At 37.6% G+C, this 20,015-nt stretch overlaps 4 protein-coding genes across 4 annotated transcripts; 3 read left to right on the forward strand and 1 right to left on the reverse strand.

The window, feature by feature from the left end:
• On the forward strand, nucleotides 5-1,501 carry LOC109841765 (60S ribosomal export protein NMD3; the record flags this gene model as incomplete). The annotated part of the gene is made up of 1 exon (XM_020410707.1): nucleotides 5-1,501. A coding segment is annotated over one exon (1,275 nt), but the record flags the coding sequence as incomplete, so codon positions are not given.
• On the forward strand, nucleotides 1,307-6,700 carry LOC109841773 (cell division cycle 20.2, cofactor of APC complex-like). Its single transcript, XM_020410716.1, has 3 exons — nucleotides 1,307-1,374; nucleotides 1,635-1,830; nucleotides 6,524-6,700. The coding sequence occupies exons 1-3, from the start codon at nucleotides 1,307-1,309 to the stop codon at nucleotides 6,683-6,685; spliced, it is 426 nt and encodes a 141-aa protein (XP_020266305.1). The 3' UTR covers nucleotides 6,686-6,700.
• Nucleotides 7,570-12,315, forward strand: LOC109844544. Its single transcript, XM_020413625.1, has 2 exons — nucleotides 7,570-7,969; nucleotides 11,819-12,315. Exons 1-2 carry the CDS (start codon nucleotides 7,802-7,804, stop codon nucleotides 12,203-12,205), a joined length of 555 nt encoding a protein of 184 aa, XP_020269214.1. The 5' UTR covers nucleotides 7,570-7,801; the 3' UTR covers nucleotides 12,206-12,315.
• On the reverse strand, nucleotides 14,799-16,745 carry LOC109844553. Its single transcript, XM_020413638.1, has 2 exons — nucleotides 15,916-16,745; nucleotides 14,799-15,761 (listed from the first exon to the last, which is right to left on the reverse strand). Exons 1-2 carry the CDS (start codon nucleotides 16,144-16,146, stop codon nucleotides 15,057-15,059), a joined length of 936 nt encoding a protein of 311 aa, XP_020269227.1. The 5' UTR covers nucleotides 16,147-16,745; the 3' UTR covers nucleotides 14,799-15,056.

Consider the following 20,015-nt stretch of genomic DNA (forward strand, 5'->3'; position numbering starts at 1 on the left):
GCCCCTCTCCCGCCTCCGCCTCGTCCACGCCGAGTTCCTCTTCACGGAGCCCCACTCCAAGCGCATCAAGGTCAAGGTCCGCGTCCAGGGCGAGATCTTCAACGGCGCCGTCGCCGAGCAGAGCCACGTCGTCGAGTTCACCGTCGCCGACCACCTCTGCGATTCTTGCACCAAGGCGAACGCCAACCCCGATCAGTGGGTCGCCAAGGTCCAGCTTCGCCAGCACGTTGCTCATCGGCGTACTTTCTTCTACCTCGAGCAGCTGGTTTTGAAGCACAAGGCCGCCGAGAAGGCGGTTAGGATCCAGGAAACCGATCAGGGGGTTGATTTTATGTTTGGGAATCGGAGCCACGCTGTTAAGTTTTTGGAGTTTGTCACCGGCGTTGTGCCCGTGCAGAGCCGATCGGATAAGAGCCTCGTCTCTCATGATAGTAAAAGCAGCACCTACAATTATCATTATACTTTCTCGGTCCAGATTTGCCCGGTTTGTCGTGAGGATTTGATTTGTTTGCCTCCGGGTGTTTCGAATGCGCTTGGGAATCTTGGGCCGCTTGTGGTTTGCACCAAGGTTACGAATAGTATTTGTTTGATGGATCCGCTTACCTTGAGGTCCGCGTTTTTGGACGCGGATAAGTATTGGAGAGTGCCATTCAAGGCTTTTATGTCAAGTAGGCAGCTTGTTGAGTATATTGTGCTTGATGTGGAGGTTGAGAGTCCTGAGGTTAATGTGAATGGTTCAAAGTATTGCTTGGCTCATGTGCAGGTTGCTAGAGTTTCGGATTTCGGGAAGAATGATAATATGTTTATGGTGAGGACCCACTTGGGACATTTGTTGAATCCTGGGGATTATGCACTTGGCTATGATTTGTATGGGGCGAATGGGAATGATGTTGAGATTGATAAGTATAAGGGGTTGGTGATCCCTGAGGCCATTCTGATAAAGAAGAGTTATGAGGAGAAGAGACAGAGGAGGAGAGGAAAGGCGAGGGCTTGGAAGCTCAAGAGCTTGAATATGGAGGTGGATACGACTGCTAAAGGAAAGGTTGATCCAGAGAAGAGGAATGATGAGTATGAGGAGTTTTTGAAGGATTTGGAGGAGAATCCCGAGATGAGGTTCAATATATCCTTGTATCGTAATAAAGAGTATCAGCCGTCAGAGGTGGTGTCGACTGTTGGTGATGATGAACTTCCTTCGGTGCCATTGGATGAGTTACTTGCTGATCTTGATCTCACTGATGGCGATGGGGAGGGGAGTGATGCGGATAGCATGATGGAGTGAGTTTTTTCTCAATAGGATTATTTACTTATGGTTATGAATGTAGTGTCAAAGATGCTTCTTGCTTCTTGTTTGAGTTTTCTTCCATTAGAATTGTGGTATGTATGGTGCTTGCTTGGTGCAGTTATCCTTTTATTTGTTATTGTGCTTTGAGTATAAGATATTTGTTTATCGTGTTTGAAAATCATGAACATTATCTTTGAATGATGGATTTTATTTTTAGTATATCAAAACAATGAGGGTATTATAAACCTTGATTTCAGTACCCTCAGCATAAACTTTCACTTCAAAAAAAGAAATTTGCAGAAGAATTAAGATAGCGTGGTTATTACCTTAATCTTCTTGATTGGGGAAGTAGCAATGTGCTCTCGATTGCACTTGGAAATACTGTGGATTTGTGGAACGCTTTGAATGTATCAACATCTGAGCTTGTGACAATTGATGAGGATGTTGGTCCTGTGACTAGTGTTAGCTGGGCCCCTGATGGCCAGCATTTTGCTGTGGGGCTTAATAATTCTCGTATTCAGTTGTGGGATTCGACCAACAGTCGACTGGTTAGTACTCTTTTCTCTTTGTATTTTGCTTTCGATCAGTCTCGGTAAATTCTTTTAGAATTGGTAGATTTAAGTTGTTATTGCTCTGCACTTCATGTTTGCAAAAAAACGGGTTATTTGAAAAGTTCATTTCGTGAGCCTATTTAATTTTCCAATTAACGAGTAATCGCTTGCATCATCTAGGATTTGGATACTTTGTACTGCAATTAGATAAATAAGACATCAGTTTTTCGATCATAACTGTTTATTACTTATATCTGATTATAAGTTACTTGTACTCGAAGTGGACATAGAATCAGTCATCTACATTTTAGATAATTATGATTTTGTCAATGTGGTATTAGGACCACTCAAATCAGTCATCCACATTTTAGGCTGTGTTTGGGAATGCTGATTTGGGCTTGGATTTGAAATTCTGGGTATTTCAAATCCAAATATCATGTTTGGGCTCAACTTTAGGGCATGATTTTAAATCAAGTGATTTTATACAGTGGATTTGAAAAGCCCAAAAAATATGGATTTCAAATTTCACCACACTAGTTGGTATTTGCCAAATCCTCAATCCACAAAATCCCAACCCCTCAAAAACCCGACTCCTCTTTTTTTCCTCTTTCACGCTCGTGTCGAAGTCCCGACTCCTCAAAGCTCGATCTCGATCCATCGCAGGTGGCCTCGTCCTCCTCTCCTCTACAATCTCTCTCTCGCTCTCTCTCTTCCTCTCTCTCTACTGTCTCCTATCTCTTCCCCTCCATTTGAAACCCTAGATCTGAGCTAGGGTTTTGGTTGTGATCGTCGCGGCTAAAACCCTAGATCAAAGCTAGTACTATTGGCATGACCCCCATTTATGGTGGTTTATGTCATGAGAAAATTATTTTACCAAAAATTTCTAATTTTTTGATGATTTCATTATGAATGCATTAGGTTTTGGTGATTTTGATGGATTCTTAGCTAATTCATTTCTTTATGATTTTGATGATTTCATTTCTTAGCTAATTCCATAAGACTGCTCTTGCTCTCGGAATCGCTCAGGAGCTTGGAAGCAAGGTAAAAGTTCATTTCTTTATGATTTTCTGAGACCAGTTTTTTTTTTTTTTTTGGCTAAATCATGGGAATTGTGATTACTTTTTTGGTATGCTGCTTTGATGTAAGGAACTCATGCCTGTATCTTGAGGAATATAAATTTGAAGTTTGATTTTTTGGTATGCTGCTTTGATGTAAGGAACTCATGCCTGTATCTTGAGGAATATAAATTTGAAGTTTGAACTAAATACACGTATATTAATTGGTTAGTAATCATAGAATTACATTACAGTTTCAAAGGTTAAAATATCATATTCTATCTGTTGATGTACTTTCTATATATGTTTGATATTTTGGATAGTGTCTCGCTATTAAATCAAAACATATATTTGTAAAACTATATTCTATATATGTTTGATATTTTGGATAGTGTCTCGCTATTAAATCAAAACATATATTTGTAAAACTATATTTGAACCTTTTTTGGCATATATGTACTGATGTTGAACTTGGAATCCTTATTCTTAATAGTATTATTCTTGGAATAAACTGGTAGAAAACAAAGAATACTTCTAATATCCATCAGCAATTTTTTTTCCTTATTGAAGAGAAGGACAGCACATGTAATACTCATTATGTCCCCAACCTTCTAAGGTCTTGGAAGAATCAAGAGTGTTAGCTGGATTGCATATTTATTAATAAACACTTATGATGATGAGGATGAAAGGGATTAGCATCATCACCATACCCACCATCACTAGTTTCTCTCTGCTTTTATGAAGGTCCTTCAAAGGATTTGACTTTATTTTTGTGACACATTGGCAATCTTCAGTTGTTATCAAGTACAAGAATGCAATGAAGAATGAAGGTTGATTACATGTGTACGCCAGCTCTTTTCTTTTTGGGACATGAAATCAGTGAAGTAGCTAGTCATATTAATGGAATATACGCATCATAATTTTCTCTGATTTTTACTAATATCAAGATTCTAGGGGTAGCTCATACTAAATTACAACAAGGAGCAGGTATATATATGCATCTAAGACTTTACCATAAATACATGGTCAGCTAATATCAAACTGGTAGCTCATCAATTTACATATTTTTTAAGTGAACAAAGACATGTTCCATCAAAAAAAGTTTATAAATGTTTGCAATATTCGTAAGAACAGGACTAGAATGGACAACTTTGTTGTGCATGGAAATGTAGACACATCAGTTTTGGTTGAAGGAAGCGCACTGCGCACTACACATCATAGATGTTCACTGCATCTACACTTGCAAGTGCATAATTATGTGATAGTCAATATATAAAAACTGTTCTCACTAGTTCCTACTTTTCTATATATGTTAATGCAAATTGTTTGATATCAAACTACTTCAAAGCTGTGTACCTCAACCCATTATGTCACATTTTTTCTCAGCACCAAAGATATGGAGGACCCCCCAACTCGAGCTTCTTTTTTTTTTGAAGGTTCATATATTTTTCTTCTTATATGATTATTTTCACTTCCGTAACAAAGGTATTCCTTGGGAGGTTTGTCTTTATAGTCCTCTGGGTCTTTTATATTTTGATATATGGATTAGAACCTTGTAATTTTATAATTTATGGATGTAATTGTTAAACGCTTTTGAGATTTTATCCTTTCATAGAATAGATGGCATTTGATATCTAACCAAGTACTTCGAAAACTATTTGGAAATGTACTTCACAGAGTCCGCTTCCTGTTTATGAGTAAACAAGCAGAAGGTACCACTGTATCTTCACTGCTGACCCTATACTATTGCTTTATTTTTTCTGCAACATACTTTATCATTGCTTTAGTTAGAAATGATCATCAGAATGTCAAATTTCTGAATTCAACTACCTTAAAATACAGACTGGACCAAAGCTAGTTATTCACTGTTCAGTTTCATATGTTTAGTTTCAGGGGGAAAAGTTACCTTTGGGCATGCAGCCATGCAGGTTCCTCAGTTAGTTCTCTTTCTGCATCTGATAATTGAATAAAATTCTTGAACTTTGTTATTGCTTGACTGAGACTATCAGATTCTTTTATAGTACAGTGATTTTTCCTCTCCAAGAATCACGTTTACATCTGATGCTATAGTTAATAGCTATGATCCAATTATATGTGTAGGTCACATGCTCTTTCGCCATTCATTTGCATCTAATGTTGTATTGCATCAACTTAACCTTGAAAAGCCACTGGAGAGCAAAGAACCAAACCAATATATGTTTTAGTAGCTTGTTTCTGACACTATTATTAGTTTGTCATGCATGAAGATCCTAAGAACTAGACAGTGTTTCTAAGTAATCCTTCGTGCATGATGTGCTAATTCTTTATTACTCATTCTGTGTCATCACTTTGGTATGTATTAGGATGACAAAGAAAGGGAAACAAATTGCATCTCAGTTGAGATCACATGTTGTTTGGAATCGTGATATGGATTCAGCTTTAGCTAATCGTGATATGCACACTTATAGTTGTGATTTGCTTTTGTAGTAGATATTATTTCTGTTTTAGAGCGTATTTTGTTTCATGAACTAATTGATGCCAAATTTTTTAATGTAGGATCCAATAAGTTCTCCGAGACATGAGTTGGAAGCATAAAAGAAAAAGGAGGAGAAGACTTTGAAGGATAAATAGACAATTTTTTGTTATGGTTTCTTTTAGTAGTTTATGTTGTGTTAATTTAGCTTGTTGTAGAAAATCATGGTTATCTACTACCTGTAGTACGTTGTGTTTTAAATGAAGACATATTGCGTAGTCTAAAGCTTCTTATGTGGAATGTTCGCTATACTCTTTTGTGTCGTCAAGTCTTTTATCATGACTAATTTTTAAAGTAGTAGTATTGTTATTTTGGAGATTGAAGGTCAATGTGGTAGTGGATAAAACCATAAAAAAAATGCTATTATAATGAATATTTTGGACATTATTATTATTGTTTGTATTCTCTCGTATCGATTCATGAAGGATGAGATGTTTGCATGAGTATTTATAATTGCTATCGAGGTGATCAATTTGGTTTTGAGTTACTTCTCAAAGTTTTATTTGTGCATGACAGGTCTTTCTTCCTTTTAAAAAGGCTTGGGCTAAGTAGCATGGTACTCATATATGTTAACTATATGTATATGTCATAAATTGTTCACAGAATGATCTTCCTTATCGCTGAAATCCAAGTTCATGTATAATAAAGTGTATCCAAACATTATATTTCAAATCTTTAATTTCAAATCCTTACATTTTGTAAAGTCATCCAAACAAAAGATTCTATCAAATCATGGATTTAAAATCCTAGATTTAAAATCCTTTGATTTTAAATCAATATCCCAAATCCAAATCTTAGTTCCCAAACGCAGCCTTAGATAATTATGATTTTGTCAATGTGGTATTAGGAGGTGACTCAAATTTGCAATCATATGGATTTGCGTTCTGTGGAATCCACTAAGGCCATAGCTAATCCTAGATGATCCTGCAATTTCAGAAATGAATCACATTCATCAATATTTTATTTGATAGTAATGATTGGAAGAAAAATGTTACTGAAAAACCAAACTTGCAATTATATGTGGATTTGGATTCCCTAACTTATTCAATTAAACTTATTTTGATTTATTGTTTCTGGAATAGACTACTGACATCAGAGTATTTTTTTACTGCAATTTCTACAGCTAAGAACATTGAAAGGAGTCCACAGATCTTGGGTCGGCTCTCTCGCCTGGAACAACAACATCCTAACAACCGGAGGAATGGATGGAAAAATCGTAAACAACGATGTCAGAATCCGATCACACGCCATCCAAACTTACCAAGGCCCAATCAAAGACCTCTAAATATGTATACTGTGGCTAGGATTTGAACCACTAATCTCCTCTCCAAACTCCTAAATTTTACCACTAGTCTAAGTAGCCCAAAGTATTCGTGTCATTCAATAAATGTATATGTATATATATATACACACACACACATACATATATTATGCATAAACAAATTGTAAATACTTAGAAATTACATGGTTTAGTATGTAATTAAGCTTGCTTCAATTTTATTAGGACGAGTAGCATGAAGATGGGTATAATAATGGAAGCAGTGTAAAAGATAGTCTGTCAAATTTATTACAATATTTCTGATACTGTACATTTCATGAAGATTTTGGAAGAAATTTTAGCTCCAAACTTTTTTTCTGTTACAGTTCCATAGATGTTTTTCTTCAGGACAAGGATATAACTCTGAAGTTTTCTTTTTTCAAAGCAAAGCACTTTGCTGCACTATGTTGCTAGTTTTTGGAATTTGTGGAGGGAAATAATCTTGCATTTTTTATCTTGTAATAGTGAACTAAGAGAATCTAAAGCCATGATACTCATTGTAATTTATTGTAGCAAGAAGGCAGAAAGATGCAATCCATGTAAAGGATCATTTGCTTCAAACCTAATATGATTTTGATGAAGACTTATAATAAGTCTTATATAGCCTTTTTAGGTATTTGTTTAAGTTTTAGCTCCAACCATTTCCAATCACTAACTTCACAGAAAATTTATTGCAAAGTACAATTTGGTTCTGAGTTTTTATTAAATTACTATTTTCTCATGTAAAACACATTCTCCTAGAATCTTGTTAAATTTTTTTTTCCTTCGGAGCTAGTGCTTGTATAATTTCTTCATGGAGGACCTGGTCCCCAATTCTGATGTAGAAAGCTTTTAATGGTAATGATATAATGCAAAATTAGAAGAACAAAGGTGTTACTGATAAATTTCACGTCAAGATCTGTGTTGTATATCACCCTCTTATTTGACAGAGTTTAGATATCTACTAGTTGGAGTTATACACGTATGCACGCAGATTACGCTCTACTAAAGCATTGGCATAACCATTCCCTTCACCTTTTTAAGTTGGAAACACCTTGTTTTAACTGAGTGATCTACCGATGATAGGGACATGAAGGTCCAGTAATGCACATGGCTTGCCATGCTTCAGGGGGGTTGCTTGCTACAGCAGGGGCAGATAAAAAAAAGTCTGTGTTTGGGGATGTAGATGGTGGATTCTGCACACATTTCTTCAGAGGTCATCAGGGGGTCGTGACAAGCATTACTTTCCATCCTGATCCAAAGCGTTTGATTGTAAGTGGAAGAGTTGTCTAAGTTCTTTCTCTGAATATGTTTCTCTTTTCACTGTGCAAATTGATAGTATTAAATTATTACTGAAATGCACAAGTATTACCCTAATGCATACCCATACCCTCCATGTTCATTTGGATGCAATATGCATTAATGGGATAATGCACATGTGCAGTACAACAAATCGTGTTGGTTATTGGTCATTTGATCTTATTACCTCCACGAAACTTGGATGTTTCATGAGAGCTGTGCTAATGTTTTTGGCGTGTATGGACATTCTAATGAGGCGCAGTTCATTGAGACCTTGTTACCTATGAGGAAGATACAAAAGTTGGCTGTTGTAAAAAAAAATCTGTAAGACTGAGGAAGATACAAAAGTTGGATGTTGTAAAAATATCTGTAAGGAGGTCATTTGCTTTGATTCAGAAAGAAATCTACTGTTACCTGACACTGGTTCAAAGGATGCCTCTCAAATGCTTTCTGCTGAAATCAACGGAAATTGTCAACTTGGTAAAATATTCCTTATAATTATGCGAATTGGTCTGTTTTGATGGTAGAGGTACATCTACGTGTACAAAAAAAAAGGATGCATGTACTGAGTACTGAGTAGTAGTTTTAAGTAGCAATAAATCACCTCTTACAGTCTTATTTATAATATATACCTTGGCACTTGCTTAATAGCACTGCAATTATGGACAGAAAATTGACAAGATCTTTCATTAGTTGAAGGCAAGGAAATCTAATTGGAACAACCAAAACATTGACATAAAGTATACATACAAGTTAACAATTTGCTATCCTGTGCTATGAACATGACTATATAAGATTCATACTGTGTGCAATTCCACAGAGATTCTACAAAATGAATTGGGGTACCTGATGTTGTTTTATTTCAAAGGTAGCTTTCTTCTGGTGTGCTATTTAAGATGATTTCTCCACCTTTAAATATAATATTCTTTGTAATTCTACACATTCTCTCTTATTATCTTAATTGTGTGTGACTTTATCATCTAAGGCCTTAAGATTACATCATTTTTAATAAACCATAGTTATTGGCATGATACATTCTCCAACATTGTTTGTAGACTACATAATTTTCTTTTGTGTACTATAGATAATAAATACCATATTGATTTTAGTCTAATTAGCATATTCATTATAGTAAGATTATAAACAACCTCATTTCATAAAAAGTATCTAGAATTGTGTCACCTCTAGTCCCAAACCGAAGTACAGTAAATGTCCTAGGTCCAGAATAAGCCCAAACTTGAACCACTGTCTCAGTCCTACTTAAGAATCCCAGGTCTAAATGTCCTAGGTCCAGAATAAGCCCAAACTTGAACCACTGTCTCAGTCCTACTTAAGAATCCCAGGTCTATAACACTCCCTAACCAGTTCTTCTCAGTCCTACTTAAGAATCCCAGGTCTATAACACTCCCTAACCAGTTCTTTTTGTGAGAATTGTAACAGTCTGATAAATTCTAATCATCCTCTCTGAGTTGATTGACTTTATTGAATTTACAGAAATGGGACTTAGATGTTATTTTTGAGTGGGTACCAAGATAGATGAACACCAAGTACTTTCTCATGTATCCTTTCATCTTATTTTCAACTTTTGAGGTCAACATGTTCTATTTTCACATGTTACAATGAGATAATTTGGCTTTACTTAATTTATTTGGCAGCCTTAGTCATTCAACTAAACCAGCAACTATCTGTTCAGTTACCTAATGACATCTCATATAGAGAAAAACTTATGTCAACTTAAGTGGACGTCCACTAAGTTTCTTAGTCATTGATGATCACTTGATTGAGCTACATTATGGATGATCCGCTCCGTTGAACTTGATCTACATATTCTAAAACCTCAACACACCAAATTTGGGGTGAACTCGTCGTGGTTTAACCCTTCATCCACTCGTGTCAATTTTAACAGTTTCGAATGAATAAAACTTTTTTTACATGGCTTGACGGAGGGTCAAACCACGACAGGTTCACCCCAAATTTGATGTGTTGGAGTTTTAGAATATGTAGATCAAGTTCAACGGAGCGGATCATCCACAATGTAGCTCAATCAAGTGATCATCAATGACTAAGAAACCTAGTGGACGTCCACTTAAGTTGACATAAGTTTCTCTCTCTCTCTCTCTCTCCTCGCTCTATATATATATATATATATATAAATATATATATATATATATAGAAAAATAGGTATGCTGGTACCAAAGTACAAAATGTCACAAATATTTGTACTTGGTAGTGATGTGTCATATTCTCATCAATTCATCCAAATGATAATATATCCTCAATGTACTCCCCAACTCATAATAAATGTGGTCCTCCTATTTGCAATAACTTGGAGGAGAATATGTCAACCTCATTACCAAGCCCACACAATTTGTGCTTGCGGTACCCAAGCATACACATATTTCTCATATACTATATATATTATATAGAAAAATGGGTATGTTGGGGATACCAAGCATAACAAAGTTGTGCTTGATAGAGGTGACATAATCATCTTCCACTCATTCAAATAGTTTGCCATATCCTCATTAGCACTCCTTAACCCATGTGAATGTGGTCTTCCCATTTTGAATGACGTGGAGGGAATTGTGCACCTCACTACCAAGCACAAAATTTGTGGCTTCGGTAGCGAAGCATACCGCATATTTTCTCATATATATATAGTATATTATATATATATATATATATACTATATATATATATATATTAGTAGTGGAGATAGAGAGGAGAGAAGACTTATGTTAACTTAAAGTGGATCATCACCCAATCTTTCTACTCCATTGATTGATACCCTAAGGGATCTATGGCAATATATGAAGAGACTTTTTTAAAATGTATATGAAGAGAATTCTATCCATATCTACTATATATATTATATATATATATATATATTATATATAATATATATATATATATATATATATATATATATTATATATAAGAGAGAGAGAGAGAGAGAGAGAGAGAGCAAGACTCCTATCAACTTAAGTTGATGTCCACCAAAGTTTGTAGCCACACATTTATTAATATAAAACACATTTTTATATAATACAAGGATCCCTAGGCAATATGAGTGATTAAAAACTTTGGTGGACACACTATTCCCTATCCACTTAAGTTGACACAAGTTTTCACCTATATATATATATAAACCATAAGAATAAGACTTCTATCGTGTAAGGATCTCTAGACAATATGAGTGGCTAAAAAGCCAAACTTCCTAACCACTCATTTATTAATATAAAAATCATTTTCATATCATGCAAGGATCCCTAGGCAATATGAGTGACTAAAAAGTTTGGTAGACAACTTTTTGCTATCCACTTAAGTTGTTTGTCAACACACCCTCTAACTTCGATGAGGACACTAACGTAGATAAGGACTTAAAAATGTGTTCGGCAAAAACTTATCCAAGATTGGACTAGTTTTTGTAGTTCAAAAAAGAGTTCCTTATCTTGATTATCTTTGGACCACCTCCACTTGGGTTCAATCTTAACCTAGTTAAGGCCTTAACCAGATTAGTGTAAAGTTGCATAACACACCCTTTAATTCCATGTTCTGTTGCGAACATATTTTTGTACACCAACTCTAGTCACCAAATCTTTTAGCAGCACGGTACTGGTTTACTATATATGTGCCTCCAGAGCTAAAAAAAACTGCTAGTCACATCTTTATTCTTTACCGAGAATTTGACCCTCCACTTTTCTATTAGATTTATCTGTTTATGTGCTATATGCTGCCTGGAATTTTTTTCGCATTAAGTACAACATTTATTTTGTCAAACTAACAAGTTAAATGCAAATCATGTCATCATGTAATTTTCAGGTAAAAGGCGTTTGCGAGCTTCTTGAAGGCCTTATACCTTACTCTCAGAGGCACTTCAGTAGAGTTGACAGGCTCGTAAGAAGCAGCACATTCTTATTGGATTATGTTCTCGTCAGAATGTCAGTGTTGGATCCAGATATCAATGCAACATCATCCAAATCGGAAGCTATATTGCCTTCAGATAACCGATTGGTGTCCTCAAATAATGGGCAAATAGACCATAAATCAACAAATGAGAATGGTAGTGATGATAAAATGTCGTTACCAGAGATGGAGGAAAAGGCTTCATCCAAGAAACGGAAGTCCAGCAAATCAAAGAAGTCTGGAGAAAAGAAAGCCAAGTTGGCATCACAAAAAGAAGTTTCGGCAATTTCAGTGGGGGCGTAAAACTCCAATTATTGTGTGCTGTATGATTTAAGTTAGTAATATGGTTTTCTGTTAAAGTTATGTTTTTTTTTTCTTTTTTGGCCAACGCATTTTTGTATTGTAACATCATCATTTTATAGCAGTTTATTGCTTTGAGCAATTTTGAAAGCCTAGTGAGTCAACAGAATTTCTATTTGCAAAAGAAACTCATCTGAGTTACTCTTGATGCTCTTTATTTTGCATAATGCTAGTCGATTACAGTGATCTTTTCTTGGATAGCTTTTGTGATTAGTGCATGCTTTACTGTTTGAACAACATCCACAGATGTTTGTGTAAAATGGATTTTGGTTCCTCTTTTTTTCTTCTCTTTTTTTTGAAAGTTGATTATTTTGGACATATTTGGTTTGTAATCTAATCTAATATATATAAATATATATACACTATTCTAAAAAGTGTGAAGGATGATAAAACTTTTTTCCCCCTATAAAGCCCTCTAAATTACATGTGTATCACTAAATTGCCTTCTCCACATTCTCATTCAATTACTTAATAAGAAATCCGAAGGCATAATAGTAATTTGAAGAGATTGTTTGGACAAATTAATTATATCCTTTTGCTCTTTTACAAGGCTTGCATCTGTTGTCTATGCTCATTTCATTTGATTTATCCCTGGCGATAATTCTTTTCTTTTTTTTAGAAAAAATGAGGATTAGTAAACTTTTTCAGTAGTCCATAATTAAACAGATAACTTCTAGAGTTTTAACGTTTCATCTTTCGTATAATTAACCCTCCACATATCATAATTGAACCTCCCATTAATCATCCATCTCCTGAAATTTTGACTATCCATCTTCTAATATTTTATTCTGCAAGAACAATAAGAAAAAGATATCCATAGTACTTGTACACGTGATGTGTATGTATGTATTGCCAGTAACGCAAATTATCTTCAGATGATTTTCTTTCAGATGAAAGAGTACAAATGCGTACTTTCTACGTACACTCGCATTGCTTTCACAACTTACCTCCTCGCGTTAATATTTAATACAGAAATGATAATCGTGAAATCATAAGCTATAAGCAGCATCAATAGATTTATTGTAACTGCGGTACCATCAAGACATTTTGCACAAACTAACAAATGTTTTACACGCTCGGAACAAGTGAAGCGTATGCACAAATTTAACTCCAATGAAACTAAAATGCAAATCTTGAAGCCACTACTTAGCTCGGTGTTTGTTTCTTAAATAGACCTTTTCTTACAAACACCAGTGCAGCTGTTGTGGTCTCTTCTTCGAGTCATTGAGGGTAACCTCTGCTGTCAAAAAAGAAATTATTAGTATAAAATCCGAAAATAAAAGAGTTAGAAATTCAGGCCTGATACGAGTAGCAGTCGTGATTTTACTGTCCTAGAAGATTGAGGACTCGCCTATCGCCCTGGCACAGTCGATCTTTCCCCCCTAGCGGTAAAAGCCCCCAGAAACAGTCAGCCTTTATATTCGGACGAGAGTAGCAGAGTTTCTGCTTAGTTGAAGATGGTTACCCGAAAAGTAATTAAAATAATAGCCGAAATCTTTGAGTGAAAATGGAGGAAGAATATCTCATTTTTAGAAGAGAGGAAGGCTTATTGCTGTGTATCATCCGAGGAGGAGAAAGCCTGCATTTATAGGCGTCGGACGTAGGCGGGCTCATGTCAATTAATAATTCAATTGTAATTCTCTAGTATTCTCTCAAAGAAGTTAAGAATAGGTAGCTCATGGTCATGGACGTAGGCGGTTTTGCTAAACCATGCAAATCTCTTGTATCGACTTACATCTATCTTGCTATTTTTCTTTTCCACTAAAACTGAGTTTTGCACTAAGTTGGTTTCACATTTGTTTCAGCGGTGCATATTAGGGTAAGGAGGGCTTGCGGTCTTGCGGGCTCGATCTCGATAGAGAGGGAGTTTATCCCCAATAATTGGTGTCGAAACTAGCTAGAGGTTCAGAGTGAGATATGAGGAGCAAAGATGATGGTGAATGTTAACAATTTCTTCGTTGAGAAGTTTAATGGAAAAGGGAACTTTACCCTTTGGCAAAGAATGGCGAAAGACGTTCTTACTCAACAAGGCGGCAAAAAGATTTTAAGGGGAAGGAAGGAAAACCAGTGACGATGGATGATGGTAAGTGGGGGGAGCTTATTTATGTAACTGCTCATGTTTTATTTTAAAACATTTATCTTTTAGTTTATGTAACTGCTCACGTTTTTATTTTAAATGCTAAATTCCTATTGGTCAATAAATTAAGAAATTATCAAGTAATTGCACACGTTGATGGAACGTGTGATAATTGTTCTATTTAAGGCTTGGTCCTCGCTCTACCCTTTACGTGGAAAGATTTTCTCTCCATCAAGAAAATTTGGAATAAGTTCAAGAGGGTTAAGGGAGACAAACTGAAGTCTTCAAGGTCATTCATCTTGCAGTCAATTTCTCTTCAAGTTTCAAATCATGGATCAAGGTACACTTTCTTAATAAATTGTTCTTTGTGAAAATCATTTTTGTTCTAAGATCTTGGAATTATGATGATCAAATCAAAATAAAGTAATTGATTTGGCTAAATGATAATTATGTTTACATTTCATGCACATAGCAAATTAAAGAGATTATCAATCTGGTCGCAATTATAATGTAGGGAATATAAGATAATGAAGTACAATTTTTTGCAACTTCTACAACCACGTGATATCTTGATAAATCTTTTGCTTAATAATTCATTGACCACATGTTCTCCGCCTTAAATCTTCCAACTCCTTTCATGCTATATCTCGAACATTGCTTATCATGGTGCTGTCTTTTATTCCCTTGCATATGAAACCTGATCAAAGCCGTTGGGAGTCAAGACTTGTGGTAGTAAGGTAGGATTGAGTACGTCGTCTGGAGTATAGTCAGTACCAAGAGGACAAATGCGGCCACGAGTGAGGAAAACACCCAAGGGTTGGCAAGGTAATTTTGCATGAAGCTGGCACGCCACTTATTCCACCTCTTATTGCAGTACTTTTCCAAGTTCTTGTTCACATTAATTCTATGTATAGTATCAACAGGCTTGACGACCACTGGCAATTCCTTGGTGAGGCGATTGAATAGGGAAGCGATTTCGTTGTTGCTTCCTGCGGTGCAATTGATAATCCCTTTCTTCCTGAGCAGTGCCACGTCTTTATCTGTATCGATGATATTATCCATAAGAAAGACATAATGAGTTAATGCTCCGCCTGTACCATTGTGAATATTCTCGAAGGCAATGTTATTGAGGATGTGTGCCTCAGCATTAGTGTACCAGATTATAGTAGGGAGATTGAGGACTCCATTTTTGAAGCTGATGTCGCTATAGCAGCCGGTTTGACTTGGTTTGAAACTCACCCCTGCTTGGAAGAGCTCCACGGCGGGGCGGACGGTCCATTCATGGTCATAGAAGTAGTCTCCAGAATTAGTGTTACCCCTCCTTTCCATGTCAAGCCAATGGTGGCCCATTCCTCTAATGGTTCGCTGTTCTCCCGGGTCGTTGTAGCCAAGCTCACCAAAGAATTTCTCGGTATCCTCAACCTATAGATGATCGATCGGGTCATCTATTAACTCTAAAAATAAGTACGTAGAAGTACAAGTTCTAGTGCAATATCATCATATATATAAGTTTGGTGACGCATATATTTTAGAAAATCATATATATACCCCAAATAAACATGCATGCACGAGTTACCTCATGACCACCCATTTCTATGAGGATGGCCAGAACAAGAAGTGGGAGCTGGTTCTCCAGCCTCCGTGGGTCCATCCACGTGGCAGTTGACATGTATGGCCTCCCCACCTCTGGTATCCAAAAGTTGTTGATTATAAGTTTCAGTAAGCAGCAACCATCAAGGATCATCAGCTCCAGGAACCTCTCCTTGTCGGTCGACCATGGCTCTTCCAGGTCGTCATAGGCATCCATAAGATCCTGGACCACAGGCCTGAAGGCCTCCGCCACCTGGGCCAGACTCTTGTTGGCCCGCTCGAGGTACTGGGCAAGGAGCAGGCTTGTAGCTCTCCATCAGCTTCAGGTGGGCCTTGCCGTGGTGATACGGTCCGAAAGAGAAGAGCTGGGGTGTGTAGGCATCCTCGTTGAGGCCCCTCAGGATCCTAGGCACCCTGTAGATGCACTTCTTCCTCTGGATCTCAACCTCTCTTTCGTAGTTAATAGTTCCGATCTTCGATTGCAAGTCAATGACCCATCTTCGCTGTTCTTCGAACTCTCTCCCTCCCTCCCTCTCTCCTTCACTCTCATGTATAGCTTCGATCGTCGACTGCAAGTCAATGACCCATCTTTGCTGTTCTTCCATCTCTCTCTCTCTCTCTCTCTCTCTCTCTCTCTCTCTCTATCGTGGATACAAATGGTTGCTGGGTTGAAGGTGAATAAATAGCGCGCGGTGAGATGCTAAACTTGAGAATTGTCCCAAGCATTCAATTATTAAATGCTTTCTAAGCTTGTGAAGTACAAGTCAGTCACTTAAGGATAAATTGAATTAAAATTGGATAAATTGAGCAAAAGTTTTGCATATAGGAGGGACTTGTTTATTGAGATTCTTAGTTGTGACGCTACTTGGATGTTGTTTACAAATATTATTTCCTTATATTTTAGTTTTAGTGTAAGAGAGAGAAAAAAAAAGAAAAAGATTTTGATTTTACGTGCTTAATTGCCACTCAAGAGAATCCTTGATAAGTCATAGATGCCACATTTTGTTACACTAGTTTTATACCCATGCACCTTACACTTTTGTAGCTTTGTCAATGTGTTTTAGTTTACTTTGGTATATTTTACATTTGAATGTTATTTTGCATTTGAACTTTTGTTGTCCTTTCGATTCTTTGTGGTACTTTTCTCCAAATTTGCTTTGTGTTGTTGTGCCTAGAGAGATGTAGAGCGTGATTTTGCGCATGTATAGGATTATATATATATGTGTGTGTTAAATAAAGTTTGCATGCATGCATGTTTTAATTTCAATGTATATATCGTTGTCCACGAATTACTAAGTTATTTAAAATTATTTTTTCATAAATGAGAATATAACAAGATGTTAATATCAATTTTGCATTGAACGTAGATGAATGTTACGGATGGAGAACAATTAAAGAAGATATGTGCTAACAGAACTATAGAAATAGAACTAAGAGTAGTCCCAAGCAACCAATTATTTAGAGATCGATGAAAAACTTGAGAGGCCTATTTTTTCTTTTTGAGTTAGCTAGTGAAGTACCCTACCTGTAAATTAGCCACTATAAGGATAGATAAATTGACTTAAAATTGAGCAAAAGTTGTGCGTAGGATCGATGGATTCATTTATGAGCTGCTAAGATTCTTAGTCGTTACAGTACTATATGGATGGTGTTTCTTATAATTTAGTTTTGGTATATATGCTTGCTTGGTGTAAGAGAGCCAAAAAGAAAGGGGAGGAATGTTTCCTTTTAATTTTGGTTTCGGTATATATGCTTGCTTGGTGTAAGAGAGCCAAAAAAGAAAGGGGAGGAATGTTTCCTTTTAATTTTGCTTTCCTCTCACTCAAGAGAATCCATGATAAGATCTAGTCATGTATATATGAGTATTTTGGTCTCTGACCCACCCAGCTTATAGAGTTGCTTCGTTTTTGTTACACTTAGGTTTCTTTGGCTTTTATCTGGCAGTTCCTTTTGGTGCTTTTCTCTGTCCTCTTATCTTATAGGACAAATTTTTAAAATAAACCGTTTTTTATTATTAATAGGCAAAATCGACCGCATTCTTAAAAAAACGGCAAAATCGACCGTCCCAATCTCTCTCTCTCCTCCCCTTCTCTCTCTCCTCACACACCTGTCTCCCTCCTCCTCCCTCAAGCCGCCCCCTCTTCTCCCTCGTCCTCATCTTTCTCCCACTGCCATCACCATAGGCGCCGACCTCTCCAGCCTCGCCGCAGCCACCCACTTCCACTCCTCCTCCGTCCCCTTCCTCCTCCACGACTCTTCTGACTCCGTTGGCGGCCGCATCCGCACTGACGACGGCTTCCTCCTGAACTCCCCTGATCAGAGCCCTGATCCTGGCTTCGAACTCCCCCGCCTTCTCCCTCCTTCGCCTCTCCCTCTCGGCCTCCACCTGCATCTCCACCCTCCTCAGCCTCCACGTCGCCTCCTTCCGCTCCGCCGCCCACGCCCGCTGCAACTTCTCCATCTCGAGGATCGGCTTGAGGGAGGAGGAGGGAGACAGGTGAGTGAGGAGAGAGAGAAGGTGAGGAGAGAGAGAGAGCGAGGGATTGGGACGGTCGATTTTGCCGTTTTTTTTAGAATGCGGTCGATTTTGCCTATTAATAATAAAAAACGGTTTATTTTAAAAATTTGTCCTATCTTATATTATATTTGAAGTTTTGTCGTCCTTTTGATTATTTTTGGCACTTCTCTCTTAATTTGCTTATGCATTTTTGTGACTAGGGATGAAGAGTGTGATTTTGTATAAGATTATGTGTGCCAAGTAAAGTTTACATGCATGTTTTAATTTCAATGTATCGTTGTACTGTTGTGCGCAGCGGAAATTTCGGCAGCACTTCGGCAGCACAACAAGAGAGATTAGATCGATAAGAATTCCCGTCTCACCAAGAAAACAAGAATCTGAAGCGAATATCTCAACCAAGTGAGATATCGCCTCTTCCTCTCATCAGTTCTAGGACTGACCTGTCGAGGGATCCTACAAGCTATTACAAATCACGGCAAGAACACAAATTTTTACGTGGTTCGGCAAACTGCCTACGTCCACGGGGCAAGGAGGGGGGAGATCTACTATTAGAGGGAGAGATACAACTAGGGTTTACAATCTCACAAACTCTAAACCCTCTCAAACAAACTCTCAAATCCCTCTTACAAATATTCTCTCAAAGGCACAAAAAAAGGACTCCTGCAGCCGCCCAATGTTTCCTCTGCAGCCGCCCACCCAAGACCAAAGCTCCTTGCACTTTTCGTCTGCTGCAGCCGCCTAAAGGAAAACCCCTTGATTGATTTTGGAATCAGCCGCAAAATCACAAAAGAAATCCTCTGCCTTTGCTTGTAGCCGAAAAGAAATCCCAGCCTAGCACCTGACCTCGCACTTGCACCCCTTTGTAGCTGCCAGCAAAGAAAACCACCTTGCACACGCCTCCAAGCTGCTGCCTTCACGAAACCCTAGACAAAATGGTTTTATACAAAGGACAAACGGGTGGGCCTTGGTAATTCCGCATGGACCAAAGGGTTTCGTCCGTTGGGGTTTTTTTTTCGCTGGCTTCATTCACTCTTCATTCACGTGATTACACTCACGTGGCTCCCACATCACAATTCTCCACCTTGGCGAAATTTTCCCAAAACTGAGCCGACACCAATCAAACCAAATGCCTCACTTGTTGTATCCAGTACGTCATGGCAACGGACTCATGACAACGGATTCCATCCACAACAGGTCGAGACCCAAACGGGAGTGCGAACACTCAACCCAAAACAAATAGTGTCTACTCACCGAATCAAACTGAGCCTACACCGACTACACCAAATGCCTCACTTGCTGAGACCCAAATGGGAGTGCGAACACTCACCCCAAATGTCGATGTCGCTCACCAAATCAATCTCACCCCCATCAACTAATCCAAAACCCGGCTGCATCATAAAGACTGCCTACGTATCCTCTTGCCCAAGGAATCAAGCCTTCACGTAGTTCACCCAAATGGCCTCCAAAGGCCCTCAAACAAATAGAAAAGTCTACAACTTTTCTCCAATATCACCAAACGATCTGCAACTGATAGCACTCCCAATGGCCCCAAATTGAGACAAATCAAA

The sequence above is a fragment of the Asparagus officinalis genome, chromosome 1 (genome assembly GCF_001876935.1).
Source record: "Asparagus officinalis chromosome 1, Aspof.V1, whole genome shotgun sequence".
Lineage (NCBI taxonomy): Eukaryota > Viridiplantae > Streptophyta > Magnoliopsida > Asparagales > Asparagaceae > Asparagus > Asparagus officinalis.

What these genes read in the sequence shown, in the direction of transcription:
- LOC109841773 (XM_020410716.1), top strand. Translation starts at nt 1,307, where the DNA reads ATGGTTATGAATGTAGTGTCAAAGATGCTTCTTGCTTCTTGTTTGAGT. An exon ending in TTTCTTCCATTAGAATTGTG is followed by an intron (nt 1,375 to 1,634) that starts GTATGTATGGTG and finishes TTGGGGAAGTAG; the next exon opens with CAATGTGCTCTCGATTGCAC. An exon ending in ATTCGACCAACAGTCGACTG is followed by an intron (nt 1,831 to 6,523) that starts GTTAGTACTCTT and finishes CAATTTCTACAG; the next exon opens with CTAAGAACATTGAAAGGAGT.
- LOC109844553 (XM_020413638.1), bottom strand. Translation starts at nt 16,146, where the DNA reads ATGGATGCCTATGACGACCTGGAAGAGCCATGGTCGACCGACAAGGAG. An exon ending in TAGAAATGGGTGGTCATGAG is followed by an intron (nt 15,762 to 15,915) that starts GTAACTCGTGCA and finishes GATCATCTATAG; the next exon opens with GTTGAGGATACCGAGAAATT.
- LOC109844544 (XM_020413625.1), top strand. Translation starts at nt 7,802, where the DNA reads ATGCACATGGCTTGCCATGCTTCAGGGGGGTTGCTTGCTACAGCAGGG. An exon ending in CTGATCCAAAGCGTTTGATT is followed by an intron (nt 7,970 to 11,818) that starts GTAAGTGGAAGA and finishes TGTAATTTTCAG; the next exon opens with GTAAAAGGCGTTTGCGAGCT.